This window comes from Hyla sarda, assembly GCF_029499605.1.
Source record: "Hyla sarda isolate aHylSar1 chromosome 1 unlocalized genomic scaffold, aHylSar1.hap1 SUPER_1_unloc_24, whole genome shotgun sequence".
Lineage (NCBI taxonomy): Eukaryota > Metazoa > Chordata > Amphibia > Anura > Hylidae > Hyla > Hyla sarda.
In genome coordinates, this window is record NW_026607586.1 from 258,469 (window position 1) to 276,416 (window position 17,948).

The 17,948-nt window shown below is 44.0% G+C and overlaps 1 protein-coding gene across 1 annotated transcript; it reads right to left on the reverse strand.

Annotated features, from left to right (window-relative positions):
- Positions 1-7,560: 7,560 nt before the first annotated feature.
- Positions 7,561-17,572, reverse strand: LOC130298135 (oocyte zinc finger protein XlCOF7.1-like). Its single transcript, XM_056551044.1, has 7 exons — positions 17,420-17,572; positions 16,592-16,739; positions 15,914-16,093; positions 14,267-14,393; positions 14,119-14,183; positions 13,670-13,952; positions 7,561-8,817 (listed from the first exon to the last, which is right to left on the reverse strand). Exons 2-7 carry the CDS (start codon positions 16,667-16,669, stop codon positions 7,808-7,810), a joined length of 1,743 nt encoding a protein of 580 aa, XP_056407019.1. The 5' UTR covers positions 16,670-16,739; positions 17,420-17,572; the 3' UTR covers positions 7,561-7,807.
- Between the last annotated feature and the right edge of the window lie 376 nt (positions 17,573-17,948).

A 17,948-nucleotide genomic window follows, 5' to 3' on the forward strand; every position in this document is an offset into this window, starting at 1 on the left:
AGGCCGCAGTGGTCTTCAACCTGCGGACCTCCGGAGGTTTCAAAACTACAACTCCCAGCAAGCCCGGACAGCCGATGGCTGCCCGGGCTTGCTGGGAGTTGTAGTTTTGAAACCTCTGGAGGTCCGCAGGTTGAAGACCACTGAGGGGGAATGATGAGAAGAGGATGATGAAGGGGGGGTGTGGGGATGATGAAGGGGGGTGGGGATGATGAAGGGGGGGGGGGTGTGGGATGATTACAAGGGGATGATGAAGGGGGGATGTGTGGGATGATAAGGGGATGATGAAGGGGGGATGTGCGGGATGATGAAGGGGGGATGTGTGGGATGATGACAAGGGGATGACGAAGGGGGGATGTGTGGGATGATAAGGGGATGATGAAGGGGGGATGTGTGGGATGATAAGGGGATGATGAAGTGGGGATGTGTGGGATGATAAGGGGATGATGAAGGGGGGATGTGTGGGATGATAAGGGGATGATGAAGGGGGGATGTGTGGGATGATAAGGGGATGATGAAGGGGGGATGTGTGGGATGATGACAAGGGGATGATGATGAGGATGTTAATGACGGGTCTGGATGATGACAGGGGGGGATGATGTATTTCCCACCCTAGGCTTATACTCGAGTCAATAACTTTTCCTGGGATTTTGGGTTGAAATTATGGGTCTCGGCTTATACTCGGGTCGGCTTATACTCGAGTATATACGGTACTAATAATTACTACATATTCCAACCAGAGCAATAAAGTTTCTACAATAATAAAAAAACATTGGAAAATTTTAAGAGGACAAAATAATAGGGGACAAATTGTCCAATAAACCAACTTTCATCTATAAAAAAAAAAAAAAAAGCAAAACATTTAGGCAATCTCATAGCACTCACAGTTAAAATAAAAAATAAAAAAATGATAACAAAAAAGTACCTCATAACATGATTCAAACTGAAATAATTGATGGTACCACAATAAAACCTCTCCCTATGGGGTTTTTTCCTTGTAAAAAAATGTTCAGCTTGCTAAAATATGCCATCTTGCGGTATTCATCCGAATACAACTTGTTCTTCCCTCTATAACCTAAGGAAGGACCCTGTGTAGAGTAGGAGACCCCACTAATCTAACACCTATAGGATCAGAATGTCCTAGAAGCCAGAAGATAGAAGTGATTTTATATGTCTAATCTGCTCATGTCCTGTTACCTTGTAGCCATATATGAGACTCTTTTCCTCCCATGTAAAATTATAGAGATGACATCGCTGGATCGGTGACTACGTTATAAAAGGAAAACTTATTTTCCCAATGTCTCTTTTATTGTTAACAAAAGATTTTAAAAAGTAGCAAATCATCGTATTTTAATTAAAATTTATTTTTATTCACATCATATATAACAATAATTACATTCTGTGTTAATACCCCATAACATCCCAACCTCCCCCCCCCCCCATATAAAGAGACCGAAGAGAAGAAAGGGAAAACATATTTTAATAAACTTTTTATGGTGTTTTAATCTGTCCATTTATCCCATGTCACCACCAGTCTTTTCCCTTCCCTAGCGGATCCTTTGTTTGCCAGTAACTCATATCTCTTTACTTTATTTATTAGATTTATCCAAGTCCTTATATCTGGGACCACCTCTGAAAGACACAATCTTACAATTAATAATCGAGCATAAAAGAGGAATTTCAAGCAAAGTTCTGAATTCTTATTTATTTCCGTATTATCTCCCAAAATAGCTACCTCAAATGTAAATGCTATATCTATCCCCAATCTATTTTTAAGTTCTTGATATATCCTTTCCCAATATCTCTGAATTTTTCTGCACGCCCAAATAATATGGGTGTAATCCGCCTCATTTAGCTGGCATCTTGGGCATTCTGCGTCAAGCCTATACCCAAATCTCACCAAATCAACCGGAGCCAGGTGAGTTTTCCACAAAATTTTCCACTGGACAAATCTGTGATCCCTATTAATTGAAACCCTATTAACCTTCTTAAACACACGACCCCCAAAATGTTCATTTTTACACTGAAATTGTTTTATCCACCTCCCTTCTACTCTATGTAAATTCTCTTTGACTATTTCCACCAATATTTTTTGGTATATTTGGGTCATATCTTTTTTATTATAGAACCCATTCCCCAAAAATTCAATAATATGTGAATCAACCTGAAAGTGTTTTATCTACAGTGCATTTATACATGTGATATACAGTGCATAGTGAAAGTATTCGGCCCCCTTGAACTTTTCGACCTTTCGCCACATTTCAGGATTCAAACATTAAGATATAAAACTGTAATTTTTTGTGAAGAATCAACAACAAGTGGGACACAATCATGAAGTGGGACAAAATTTATCGGATATTTCAAACTTTTTAAACAAATAAAAAACTGAAAAATTGGGTGTGCAAAATTATTCAGCCCCTTTACTTTCAGTGCAGCAAACTCTCTCCAGAAGTTCAGTGAGGATCTCTGAATGATCCAATGTTGACCTAAATGACTAATGATGATAAATAGAATCCACCTGTGTGTAATCAAGTCTCCGTATAAATGCACCTGCACTGTGATAGTCTCAGAGGTCCGTTTAAAGCGCAGAGAGCATCATGAAGAACAAGGAACACACTAGGCAGGTCCGAGATACTGTTGTGGAGAAGTTTAAAGACGGATTTGGATACAAAAAGATTTCCCAAGATTTAAACATCCCAATGGAAGGAGTATCAGACCATTGCAAATCTACAAAGACCTGGCCGTCCCTCTAAACTTTCAGCTCATACAAGGAGAAGACTGATCAGAGATGCAGCCAAGAGGCCCATGATCACTCTGGATGAACCGCAGAGATCTACAGCTGAGGTGGGAGACTCTGTCCATAGGACAACAATCAGATGTATAGTGCACAAATCTGGCCTTTATGGAAGAGTGGCAAGAAGAAAGCCATTTCTTAAAGATATCCATGAAAAGTGTTGTTTAAAGTTTGCCACAAGCCACCTGGGAGACAACAAACATGTGGAAGAAGGTGCTCTGGTCAGATTAAACCAAAATCCAACTTTTTGGCAACAATGCGAAACGTTATGTTTAAAAAAAGCAACACAGCTCATCACCCTGAACACACCATCCCCACTGTCACACATGGTGGTGGCAGCATCATGGTTTGGGCTTTTCTTCAGCAGGGACAGGGAAGATGGTTAAAATTGATGGGAAGATGAATGGAGCCAAATACAGGACCATTCTGGAAGAAAACCTGATGGAGTCTGCAAAAGACCTGAGACTGGGACGGAGATTTGTCTTCCAACAAGACAATGATCCAAAACATAAAGCAAAATCTACAATGGAATGGTTCACAAATAATCCAATGGAGAATCTGTGGAAAGAACTGAAAACTGCTGTTCACAAACGCTCTCCATCCAACCTCACTGAGCTCCAGCTGTTCACAAACGCTCTCCATCCAACCTCACTGAGCTCCAGCTGTTCACAAACGCTCTCCATCCAACCTCACTGAGCTCCAGCTGTTCACAAACGCTCTCCATCCAACCTCACTGAGCTCCAGCTGTTCACAAACGCTCTCCATCCAATCTCACTGAGCTCCAGCTGTTCACAAACGCTCTCCATCCAACCTCACTGAGCTCCAGCTGTTCAAAAACGCTCCCCATCCAACCTCACTGAGCTCCAGCTGTTTTGTAAGGAGGAATGGGCAAAAATTTCAGTCTCTCGATGTGAAAAACTGATAGAGACATACCCCAAGCTACTTACATGTGTAATCGCAGCAAAAGGTGGCACTACAAAGTATTAACTTAAGGGGCTGAATAATTTTGCACGCCCATTTTTCAGTTTTTTATTTGTTAACAAAATTTGAAATATCCAATAAATTTCGTTCCACTTCATGATTGTGTCCCACTTGTTGTTGATTCTTCACAAAAAATTTAAGTTTTATATCTTTATGTTTGAAGCCTGAAATATGGCAAAAGGTCGAAAAGTTCAAGGGGGCCGAATATTTTCACTATGCACTGTATTTGATAATATCTGAATCTATAGGATTCACCGATATTACAGCTTACTTTTAATTCTACAAAAGTGCACGTTTTCCCTTTCACAAAAATGTGTTCAATTAATCTTACCCCGACCTTAATCCAAGAACCACTATCTTGAAATTCATTATATTCCTTCAACCTAGGGTTAAACCACACCGGTGTAAACCTAAGATTATTTTTTATGACAAATTCTTTTAATATTAACCCATATTTTCCTAAATAATTTGCATTGCGTGATAGTAACAAATCATCGTTACACCACAATAATATTCATATTGCCGCAATAATACAAAAATTACAAACTCTAAATAATAAACTCTTTAGAAAAAAAAAGATAGAAATAGATAGGAAAAGAAACAGATAAACCTGACGTCTAGCATAAAACGTAATAATCAATTATCTAATTAAAAGGTTCTAAAAGTAATCTAAGGAGAACAAGTCTCCAAGGAATTGCTTAAGAAATTTTGCCATGGGGGCGTGGATGGCGCTTGCCGGAGATGGCCGCTTGATCAGAGGGCTTCGTGCACTGCTAGCGACTTACAGCCCTCACAGTTCCTACAAATTCAGCGAAAGTCTTACCCACTGACTTGCCATGTCATATAGGACCCGCAGGAGGCAAAAACCAGGCAACCAGGTCCGTAAGCTGACCGACTTCTACATTCAGGCTGATTTGAGCGGATCTCAAGATGGCGCCGGTGCGCACTCTCCGGCGGGGCCAGGCTCTCCAGCGTCCCAGCACTGTGTGTACAGCACATCGGAGAGGCAGCAGAGGAGTGCTTCCGTGCCACCTTCACCTCCGGTGCCTGGCTTGGTCCCTGCTGCCCTGAATCTGAACTTTCCCGACAGTGCGAAGCGTCACTCGGGTGGTGGAACGTCCTCCCCGGCTACACTACCATCCGGGAGCCCGGCGAGACAGCACCTGCAGGGAGAAGAAGATCTCCCCCCTGACACTGAGGTGAGCGACTCCTTATATGCAGTGGTGGAATGCCTGGCTAACCAGCCCTCCTCTGATGCTCCGGTGACAGAGTTAACACTTAAGAATATGCTGGTGGCCCTGCATCATTCCATTCATTGTGATGTAGTACACTTGTTGAACCCAGTGAAACAGGACCTGGCTGAAGTGCAGTCTAGGATACTGCACATTGAGACAAAGATGGGGGAATTGGTGCCCTCTCATAATGAACTGGTGGATGCTCATTACGAGCTAGAAGATGAAGTATCCTCTATTAAAGCAAAGATTGCCGACCTCGAAGACCGGTCACGCCGGATTAATGTTAAATTCCGAGGTATTGCTGAGACTGTACCACCTTCTGCGCTCAAACAGTATTTGCTGGACTTTATTCAATTGGTCCTCCCGCATTGTACCCCTATTGATCTGACCATAGACAGGGCTCACAGGGTCCCTAGACCGAAGCACTTATCCGAGGATGTACCGCTTGATATCTTGGCAAGGATTCACTATTTTCATGTTAAACAAGAACTAATGGCGGCTGCTTGATAATCTCCGCCCTTTCCTGACAAATTTCGCAATGTTCTGCTGTTCACTGACCTGTCTGCTGCGACTCTTCAGCAGAGGCGCTTTCTTGCTCCTATCACCACAGTGTTGCGTGAGGAAAACATCATGTACAAGTGGGGGTTCCCGGTACACCTCCTTGTTCAAAGGGACAATACTATGCATGTTATCCGTAATTTGGAAGAGGGCTCCAGATTGCTGTTGAAGTGGAATTTACCCCCTCCTAAGGACCCTGCTCATAACAGAAAGGCTCCCACACATGTTCCTCAGGACTGGCAAGTAGTGGGATCTGCTACTTGAGGGCTCGGCGGGTGCAGTGCCGACCTGATTGAGTGTCTTCTTTGGTGCAAGTGAACTGTGCTCCTACCCTTTTTGGTACCATCTGCTCAATGTGGCAGGTTTTCCAAACTTTGGACTTGCTGTTTTATTCCATGTTGTTTTTGTTGTTATGTCTTTTCTCACCTTTTTCCTTTTCAGGTAGACCATCATCTCCTTATACTTTAGTATTTGAGAATCCCTCACTTGCTAATGTCGGGTATGCTACATATGCTGATGCATTTTATACTCTGATATAATGGTTTTGATGTTTATTTCCATTAATGTGAATGGGCTTAATTGCCCGCTAAAGAGGGATTCATTGTGGAGGGAGGCTAAGAAGTTGAGGTGCGATATACTCTGCGCCCAAGAGACGCATTCATTAGTGAGTGATGCCCGCAGACTCACAAACCGGTTCTTCCCCCATATATTTCAAGCTCATGCCCCTAACAAAGTATGTGGTGTTATGATGGCTTTTAAAAATACTGTAGCTTTTCAATTAGTGGACTCCTATGCTGACCCGAAGGGTCGTTTTCTCATTGTGGTGGCTTATCTCAACAACATTCTCTACACCATAGTCACATTATATGCCCCTAACCGCGGCCAAATTAGTTTCATCCGTAAAGTGTTGCGCAGGGTAGAGAAGATGGGGAAGGGGAGAGTGGTGATTTGTGGGGATTTTAATGCGGTGGCTGACAAGGAGTGGGACTGCACCGGGATCACATGTACACTCGTCTGACCTTAGAGAGGTTCTCTCTTCATCCTCTTTCTATGATATATGAAGGGCTATGCATCCCTCAGAGAGGGACTACTCCCACCTCTTCTCTGCCCACAATAGTTACGCCAGATTAGATATGTTCTTAGTCGACAAAGCAGTTTTACTAGATACAGCCTCTTCATCCATAGAACTTAATACATGGTCAGACTCGCCCATCACTATGTCGATTAAGGAACAGGGCCGCCTCCCTCTCACATACCTATGGCACACAAATTTATTCTTGCTTAACCATGCTACACATAACAATACACTATTGAGAGATTTGAAAGAGTTTTTCCACATTCATGCTAATGACCCCTCCAGCATTCATACAATCTGGAATGCCCACAAGGCCTTCATTAGGGGGTCCTTTATTAAACTTGGAGCCAGAGTTAAGAGGGAACGGGAAAAAGCTATGACCTCCTGGCTTTCTGAAATGACCTCCTTGCTTTCTGAGATCAAGCAGGCAGAACTTACTAACCAACAGACACCTTCCCCTGTTACTACAGATAAGCTGAAGGCTCTGAGGACCTCTCTACAGGAACTCTTATTCATAGATTATGAGAAGAGGGCAAGGAAACTCAGGGCTTCGTATGACATGAACTCGGATAAGGCGGGGAGGCTATTGGCCTCTAGGCTCAAGGCCAAACATTGTAAATCCTCCATCCCATATTTGTGGGATCCGGCACACCGAGGGAAATTGACTGACCCCAGAGGAATATCTAACAGATTTAAAGAAATTTTGCCATGTAACAAGTTTCTCAAATTTTGAACCGGGAACTTTATTTGCACCGATGGTTTGAACTAAAATCTCTATAATCATAATGAGAAGGGGGCGGGGACAACACTGACGCGTTACATTCCCTATATACAACGTCAGGGACAATATTACATTTATTATAAGTCCAGTGTGCGGAGATGAATATAAGAATAAATAATAAGAAAGAAAACTTCTTAAAAATTAATAACAAGTTTGGAGATGAAGCATATATTTTATTAATATATATGAGTATGTATTACTGTCAACTATCCTATGTACTTGATTAATATATAGATGTGCGAGTTCTTTTATGTTTAATAAGATGTGATTGCATGGTTAAAACATTTCCCACACTTAGAACATGAAAATGGCTTCTTCCCTGTGGGAGTTCTTTGATGTTTAACAAGATTTGATTTCCCAGTATAACATTTCCCACATTCTGCACATTAAAATGGCTTCTCCCCTGTGTGAGTTCTTTGATGTTGAACAAGATTTGATTTCCCAGTATAACATTTCCCACATTCTGCACATGAAAATGGCTTCTCCCCTGTGTGAGTTCTTTGATGTTGAACAAGATTTGATTTCCCAGTATAACATTTCCCACATTCGGAACATGAAAATGGCTTCTCCCCTGTGTGAGTTCTTTGATGTACAGCAAGAATTGATTTCAGGATAAAACATTTCCCACATTCTGAGCATGAAAATGGCTTCTCCCCTGTGTGAGTTCTTTGATGTCCGATAAGACTTAATTTCCGAGTAAAACATTTCCCACATTGTAAACATGAAAATGGCTTCTCTTCTGTGTGAGTTCTTTGATGTTTAACAAGATTTGATTGCTGAGTAAAACATTTCCCACATTCTGAACATGAAAATGGCTTCTCTCCTGTGTGAGTTCTTTGATGTTTAACAAGATTTGATTGCTGAGTAAAACATTTACCACATTCTGAACATAAAAATGGCTTCTCTCCTGTGTGAGTTCTTTGATGTTGAACAATAATTGATTTCAGAGCAAAACATTTACCACATTCTGAACATGAAAATGGTTTCTCTCCTGTGTGAGTTATTTTATGTTGAATAAGATTTGATTTTGTATTAAAACATTTCTCACATTCTGAACATGAAAATGGCTTCTCCCCTGTGTGAGTTCTTTTATGTTGAACAAGATGTGATTTGTCAGTAAAACATTTCCCACATTCTAAGCATGAATATGGTTTCTTTCCTGTATGAGCTCGTTGATGTCCAACACCCCTTCTGTGACCTTTATTTTGCTGAACATCCTGTGATGACTGAGAAGACAGGACCTGTATATAAGGATGAGATGACAGATCTTGGCTGTGAAGGGCTGAGGGTGTATCTGGGATAATGGAATGTTCTTCATATGTATCTTGTGTGATATCATCATCTGCTTTATAATCTGAAGATATAAGATTCTCCTCTGATCTCCTGCTACAAGAATCTGCAGAGAATAACACATTTTATTATCAGTATTAACCCCTTAACAACCCAGGAAACTTAAGCTTTTTCCTCATAGCAATAACATTTTATTTTTCCATCTACACTGGGTTTAACCCCTTAGCGACCACAGACGCATATTTACGTCCGTGGCCGGCTCCTGATCTGTGAAGCGCGCTCACAAGCTGAGCGCACTTCACAACTGCTGGGTCCTGGTTGCTATCAGCACCAGGACCCGCGGCTAATCCCGGATTACACCGATCGGGCTGATGTGCGGTATTAACCCATAAGTTAGTTGATCGCGGCATCTAAAATGGGAGAAATCCATACCGGCTAGCTCAGCGGAGCTGTTCGGGACCGCCGCGGTGAAATGGTGGTGTACCTAACAGCTGAGAGGACAGTGGGAGGTATCTTACCTTCTTCCCGGCCGTCCGATCAGCGTATGATTGCTCCAAGCCTGAAATCCAGGCTTGAGCAATCAAGCGCAGAAAACAATGATCAATGAATTCCTATGGCAATGCATTGAACAGTGTATGCAATCTTATAGCCCCTAGAGGGGGCTATAAAAAAAGTAAAAAAAAAAAAAATAATAAAGTTAATAGATTTAACCCCTTCCCTAATAGAAATTTTAATTACTACCCACCCCCTCCTTTTACCATAAAAAAAAAATATATACTGTTTTAATAAAAAAAAACATAAGTGGCATCACCGCGTGCGTAAATGTCCGAACTATAAAAATATATTGTTAATTAACCTGCACGGTCAATGGCGTACACGTAAAAAAAAAATCCAAAGCCAAAATAGTGTATTTTTGGTCACGTTTTATACCATAAAAAAATGAATAAAAAGCAATCAAAAAGTCTGATCAAAATAAATATGGTACCGATAAAAACTTCAGATCACGGCACAGAAAATGAGCTTTCATACCGCACCGTACGCGGAAAAATAAAAAAGTTATAGGGGTCAGAAGATGACAATTTTAAACGTATACATTTTCCTGCATGTAGTTATGATTTTTTCCAGAAGTGCAACAAAATGAAACCTATATAAGTAGGGGATCATTTTAACCGTATGGAGCTATAGAATAATAATAAGGTGTCATTTTTACTGGAAAATTTACTGTGTAGAAACTGAAGCCCCCAAAATCTACAATTTTGTTCAATTTTGTTGTACAATTATTTTTTTCCCCGTTTTGCTGTAGATTTTTGGGTAAAATGACGTCACTACAAAGTAGAATTGGTGGCTAAAAAAAAAATAAGCAATCATATGGATTGTTAGGTGCAAAATTGAAAGGGTTATGATTTTTAAAATGTAAGGATGAAAAAATGAAAGTGCCAAAACGGAAAAACGCTTGGTCCTTAAGGGGTTAAGAGCTTGTTTTTTTGGGACCAATCTTACCAATCTAGCGCAATTTCAATAAGATTCTGCTGCACTGTGCACACAGTGGAATTTCCAGATAGACTTGTCTATTCTTTCTGCAGATTCCGCTCAGAAATGCATTATTATCTATAAAACGCCGCATTTCTGAGCCGTCCTATCAGCCATCGGATCATTCAAATGTGCCAAATGTCCGCCTGTTTTTTTGGGTGTTCATTCCGCACATTTTCAGCCATTTGAACCCGGCCTTAGTGTTCTTAGTGCCAAGAAGAAAGGAGACACATAATAAAATGGGGAGAAGAAGAAGAGAGCCCACCTAGCCTGTCCTAGAGATAAACATTTGGCCGCAGGGAGGTAAATGAAGTGTTTGTGATCCATAAGAATTAGAATAGGTCCGGTAGTACCCACAGACAAGTGCGGCCACTCCTTGAGGGACAAATGATGGCCACTGAGGAACGTTTCCTGGTAATAAAGCTATAAGGATAAAATGGTCTCTCTGGGGTAGGAAGGTGAGACACCTATTCTGTCTCAGACGCATCGTATGAATGGGAAAGCTGGGTTGTGGTGACCCAGGATGGGAGCTGTGGTGACGGCAGCTTTCAGGGTGGAAAACGTTTGTGACCTTCGTGGAATTCACATTTCTCCAGTTTGTAATACAGAACAATCTCTCACAACGTAGCAATGCAGCTAAAGATTACAGCGCCGGAACTCTGCATATACTACACGGATGTGAGTAAGTGACCCCTCTTTGTAAAGCTGTTTACCCCACTATAACCCCGTATATTGGCTTTAGTGTGGAGAACAAGGGGTCAGATTCTCTATAAGTTACTTTGGATAAGACTGTAATGTGATTGAGGCCCCTGCGATTGATACAGGGCCCCAACTCACCAATCCCAGGGGCCTCAACTCACCAATCCCAGGGGCCTCAACTCACCAATCCCAGGGGCCTCAACTCACCAATCCCAGGGGCCTCAACTCTCCAATCCCAGGGGCCTCAACTCACCAATCCCAGGGGCCTCAACTCACCAATCCCAGGGGCCTCAACTCACCAATCCCAGGGGCCTCAACTCACCAATCCCAGGGGCCTCAACTCACCAATCCCAGGGGCCTCAACTCACCAATCCCAGGGGCCTCAACTCACCAATCCCAGGGGCCTCAACTCACCAATCCCAGGGGCCTCAACTCTCCAATCCCAGGGGCCTCAACTCTCCAATCCCAGGGGCCTCAACTCTCCAATCCCAGGGGCCTCAACTCACCAATCCCAGGGGCCTCAACCCACCAATCTCAGGGGCCTCAACTCACCAATCCCAGGGGCCCCAACTCACCAATCCCAGGGGCCTCAACTCACCAATCCCAGGGGCCTCAACTAGATTTCTGGATGAACTCCTGGGACAGTCCATCTGTAACATCCTCCTCTATGGCTCGGTTCTCTGCCACAAACAGAGGGTAGACTCGGCCCTTTGGAGGTATAGCACCTGGTTGAGGCTCAATGGTACAATCATGGGGTCTGTGGGGAGGTAGTGCCCCCCGCCTACATCTTATCAAACACATTGCGGTACTCCTGGTATACTTTAGGAAGAGAAGATCTTTGTCGTGTACAATTATCCGACAGACCGAGGAGATACAAACCAACCAAACCGATCTATATATACAGGTAAAAGCAAACTGAGGGGACCAAGACAAACCTCAGCTGTGACCCAGTCCAAACGGGGATTATGTCTCTGGGAACAAAGAGAACTGAACACAACAGGATAATGCTGAGAGATAATCACCTGGAACTAGAGGGTCTCCTGGTAAAGTGCCCCCAACACCACAGACAAGGGAACTGTCTCATGGATAAGGTGAGGGGGCTGTAAGGGTCTTCTATAAATCACTTCCATGGCCAGAGGACCCAAAGCTGTAGTGGAATAGAGTTTTTGGCTACAAACACATCATCAAAATACCCATCAGCACTGGAGACCACGAGGACCTGCGTGACCACAGAGGAAATATACCATGATAGGATAATCCTAATCATAACTTTGTCTTTGTGGAACTCTGGGGATGAAGAAAGCCCACCCAATATCTGTCCCTAGCAGGACCCCAAGTGTTTCCTCACCAGGTTTGGCATGATCCGAGCAACGGGCCCAATAAAGACACATCCCCTACTATAATCCTTCTCCTCCACGGAAAGGGGGGTGGTCCTGAGCTGCATTGGTTTCACCGTTTCAGATGATCCAGGAGGCCACAATCTCATCTTGTATAATATCGGAGAGTCCAGAAGAGAACGTGTCCACCAGCGCTTCCTTATCCCAGCACACTTCTGCTGCTACAATACAGAACTCTATTGAATTCTTGGCCACAGTTCTCGTCCCCTGTTACATGGACATGAGCTGCTCTGCCGCAGAGGGAGAACGGACAGGGAGATGAAATGTCTCTGTAGTCGTAGATAATACGTTTATCAGTCTCCAAAGAGGATTCACCCGGGATAGAGCGTTATCAGTAAGGAGGGAGATCAGGAATCCTACCTTACTTCTATCATTAGGACAGGACTGCGGGACCATTTCCAGATAAATGCCCACTTGGTTCAGGGAGCCTCTACATTCATTAGGATCGCCCCCATAATGCTGGGGAAGCGGGGCAGATCCAGTAAACCCACAGGAGGCAATGGCTTCTATGGCAGCAGAAATAGTTGCCGGAGCAGGAGGGTAGGTGGCTGCCGGTTGAGGCACAGGAGGCTCTAGGGGAGACGTACGATTCTAAAGCGTCTGCATTACAAGTGCCAATTGCTCAATCCTCTGATCCTGCAGATCCATTATAGTGAAAATGTTTGGTGCTGGTGGATTGTCTGCATCATCCGGATTCATGGCCCTTGTGTAATGTCAGGAACCACAAAACCAGATGGAGATGATCAGAACAAATCACCTTTATTATATTCTCAACCGTCTCACATTCTCATCATTTATAGTTTATATTCTGACTGAATAAAGGAATATACAGCAGAAAAGACTGACAGGACACAGGGCTTAAAGGGGTACTCCGGTGGAACACCATTTATTTTAGATCACCTGGTCCCCAAAAGTTTAACAGGTTTCTTAATTACTTTTATTTAAAAATCTTAATTCTTCCAGAACTTATCAGCTGCTGTATGCTTCACAGGAAGATGTGTAGTTGTTTCTGTCTGACCACACTGCTCTCTGCTGCCACCTCTGTCCTTGTCAGGAACTGTCCAGAGTAGGAGAAAATCCTCATAGCGAACCTCTCCTGCTCTGGACAGTTCCTGACACGGACATGGGTGGATAAGAGCTGATAAGTACTGGAGGGCTAAAGATTTTTAAATAGAAGTAATATACAATTCTCAATAACTTTCTAGCACCAGTTGATTAAAAAAAATAGTTTTCCATCAGAGTACCACTTAAAAAAATTCCCTAAAAAATTATTACAGTCGGTGACTGAGCAGAATCTGTGACTGATCTCTGCAATTAGTAGTTACTACTCACCTGGGCGGTTACCTGTAGGAATGTCCTCCATATACTGCTCATCACTGCTCACATCTGTCTCTTCTTCTTCCTTTATGTCTGTAGCATTAACATTGTTCAGATCTTTCCCTGTAGGAATGTCCTCATTATACTGCTCATCACCGCTTACATCTGTCTCTTCTTCTTCCTTCATATCTGTAGCATTAATATTGTTCAGATCTTTCCCTGTAGGAATGTCCTCCTTATACTGCTCATCACCGCTCACAACTGTGTCTGGAGCATTAATATTGTTCGGATCTTCACCCTAATTCATAAGATGTGAAATAAATATTGTAAAAGTCATCAGACAGTAGTAGAAGTCACGTGGGATGTTATAGATGAGCAGGAGATGAGGAGTCATGGAGGGTGAGGGGACTGACCACAAGAGCTTCACAGCCCTTCTACAGATCATAGGGAATATCTCCATCTACCTGATCATCCTGTGGAAGAAGAGGACGGGGACACCTCTCTGGTGCTGTTCTCTTACTGGATCTGACTGTAGGGAACACATACAGAGACTGAATTCATTCTTTACATACAAATAATGAGAGGACGTGTGTATATAGTCATGTCTATTACCTGGTGATGTGAGGGGCTGCTGATCCTCCATCATGACCTGATCCTTGTACTGATCCTTGTGTCCTTCTACATACTCCCACTCCTCCATGGAGAAATAGACCGCCACGTCCTGACACCTTATAGGAACCTGACACACAATGATACAGTCATCACCCCGACCCCTCCAGTGGTGTTACTGCATAATGTCCCAGCATTCCCAGCAGTGTCACCTCTCCAGTCATCACCAGACCCCTCCATTACTGTATAATGTCCCAGCATTCCCAGCAGTGTCACCTCTCCAGTCATCACCAGACCCCTCCATTACTGTATAATGTCCCAGCAGTGTCACCTTTCCAGTCATCATCAGACCCCTCCATTACTGTATAATGTCCCAGCAGTGTCACCTCTCCAGTCATCACCAGACCCCTCCATTACTGTATAATGTCCCAGCAGTGTCACCTCTCCAGTCATCACCAGACCCCTCCATTACTGTATAATGTCCCAGCAGTGTCACCTCTCCAGTCATCACCAGACCCCTCCATTACTGTATAATGTCCCAGCAGTGTCACCTCTCCAGTCATCACCAGACCCCTCCATTACTGTATAATGTCCCAGCAGTGTCACCTCTCCAGTCATCACCAGACCCCTCCATTACTGTATAATGTCCCAGCAGTGTCACCTCTCCAGTCATCACCAGACCCCTCCATTACTGTATAATGTCCCAGCAGTGTCACCTCTCCAGTCATCACCAGACCCCTCCATTACTGTATAATGTCCCAGCAGTGTCACCTCTCCAGTCATCACCAGACCCCTCCATTACTGTATAATGTCCCAGCAGTGTCACCTCTCCAGTCATCACCAGACCCCTCCATTACTGTATAATGTCCCAGCAGTGTCACCTCTCCAGTCATCACCAGACCCCTCCATTACTGTATAATGTCCCAGCAGTGTCACCTCTCCAGTCATCACCAGACCCCTCCATTACTGTATAATGTCCCAGCAGTGTCACCTCTCCAGTCATCACCAGACCCCTCCATTACTGTATAATGTCCCAGCAGTGTCACCTCTCCAGTCATCACCAGACTCCTCCATTACTGTATAATGTCCCAGCAGTGTCACCTCTCCAGTCATCACCAGACCCCTCCATTACTGTATAATGTCCCAGCAGTGTCACCTCTCCAGTCATCACCAGACCCCTCCATAACTGTATAATGTCCCAGCAGTGTCACCTCTCCAGTCATCACCAGACCCCTCCATTACTGTATAATGTCCCAGCATTCCCACCTCTCCAGTCATCACCAGACCCCTCCATTACTGTATAATGTCCCAGCAGTGTCACCTCTCCAGTCATCACCAGACCCTCCATTACTGTATAATGTCCCAGCAGTGTCACCTCTCCAGTCATCACCAGACCCCTCCATTACTGTATAATGTCCCAGCAGTGTCACCGCTCCAGTCATCACCAGACCCCTCCATTACTGTATAATGTCCCAGCAGGGTCACCTCTCCAGTCATCACCAGACCCCTCCATTACTGTATAATGTCCCAGCAGTGTCACCTCTCCAGTCATCACCAGACCCCTCCATTACTGTATAATGTCCCAGCAGGGTCACCTCTCTAGTCATCACCAGACCCCTCCATTACTGTATAATGTCCCAGCAGGGTCACCTCTCCAGTCAGCAGCTCCATCATCTTGTTGATGAGTTCTCGGATCTTCTGTTCATCCATTTCCTCATGTATCAGGGAGTGAGGTGGGGGCCATGGGATTGAGCTCAGGGTTCCTCCCCATCCTTCACACACAGGGGCCCGACAGCGCCCACTAGAGGACTTCTTCACTACTGTGTAATCCTGTGTATGGAGAGACACATTAATATCACTACATACATTCCCAGAATCCCTCACCTCTCCAGTCATATCCATCTGTTATTACATAGATAAGAATGAGGTCATGTGACATCACTCCCAGAATCCCTCACCTCTCCAGTCATATCCATCTGTTATTACATAGATAAGAATGAGGTCATGTGATGTCACTCCCAGAATCCCTCACCTCTCCAGTCATATCCATCTGTTATTACATAGATAAGAATGAGGTCATGTGACATCACTCCCAGAATCCCTCACCTCTCCAGTCATATCTATCTGTTATTACATAGATAAGAATGAGGTCATGTGACATCACTCCCAGAATCCCTCACCTCTCCAGTCATATCCATCTGTTACTACATAGATAAGAATGAGGTCATGTGACATCACTCCCAGAATCCCTCACCTCTCCTGTCATATCTATCTGTTATTACATAGATAAGAATGAGGTCATGTGACATCACTCCCAGAATCCCTCACCTCTCCAGTAAGCCGGAGGAGTATCTGTAGGGTGAGGTTTATGATCCTGTCGGCCATCTTGTTCCTGGCTCTCTCCATGGTTGATGGGTCATCCAGGAGAATTCTCTTATATAGAAGATATCAGCAGAGGATCCTGGATTGGAGAAACCTGAAGGGAAGAAGAGGAGACGATGATAAACCGCACCAGATTCTATGGAGAAATAAAATCCATTTCCTGGAGATAATCTGGGGAAACATCTGAGGAGACATTATAGGAGTTTTCAGATTTCTCTATAAAACAAAATCCATTGTCCGAGGGCTGTAAAATAAGAGACTAGAGCGCACTCCCCTCTCCCGTCCAGTGGTGGCGCTCTGGTCCTCCAGGTCTTCTGAGGTCGCTCTCCCTGCTCTGCTGAAGACGTTGTGAATCCATTTCTCCTAATCTCTGAGGCTGCGGTGTATTCAGAACGTCTTCATCAGAGCAGGGAGAAGAATAGAGGGATTCAATATGACATTGTCCAATGAAGAATAGTGAAATGTGTCCACTAGGGGGCACAATATACATCACAATTACATCAGGATTTTATGTGAATTGTGATATGTCCCCCCGGAAGAACCTGCTATTACCTGCAGCAGAGGCCGAGCATCATATACCGTTACACACGCAGGGTCTGGGCCACCACCGGAGTCAGTGTTTCCCAAGCAGGGGGCCTCCAGCTGTTACAGCATTTGGCTGTCAGGGCATGCTGGGAGTTGTAGTTTCACAACAGCTGGAGGCACGCTGGTTTGGAAACACTGTCTATAGTAATAATAGGGGCGCGGGAGAAACTTAAAAAACCTGATGCTTACATAGTCCTGTATGGAAGAAGTGGCTGATACCCGGAGAAAAGAGACTGACCAGGTGACAGGATGGGCGGGTAAGTGACCTGATACCTTCACCATCCAGACATCCCCTGGGGGCAGTATAGGCAGGAAATCAGGAAACAACCGCTGGTCGGCACGGCGCTCCCTAGAGAAACAACTGCACAGCGCCATGTCTAAGCCACGCCCACCTACATTATTTTATTACATAAATGGGATATAAACTTATTAGGGGAGGGGCTTCTATTACAAACCCTGAATAACGCTCTGCCATAGTGATCAGTGTTATCGGTGCTCGGCTTATACAGGCTGTGGAGGTGTCTGTATACTTAGAGCACCGATCTGAGCACAGAGCACGGTAAGGGGCCCTCCGGCCGTCATCTCAGCTGATCTAGACTCCGCCCCCCAACAACTGCATTTTACTAATATTAGATCCTGCAATCGACTTTGATCATGGAATCTAAAGGGTTAATGGCGATGAGCGTCATTAGTGGTGAGTCCTGGCTGCTTATAGCTC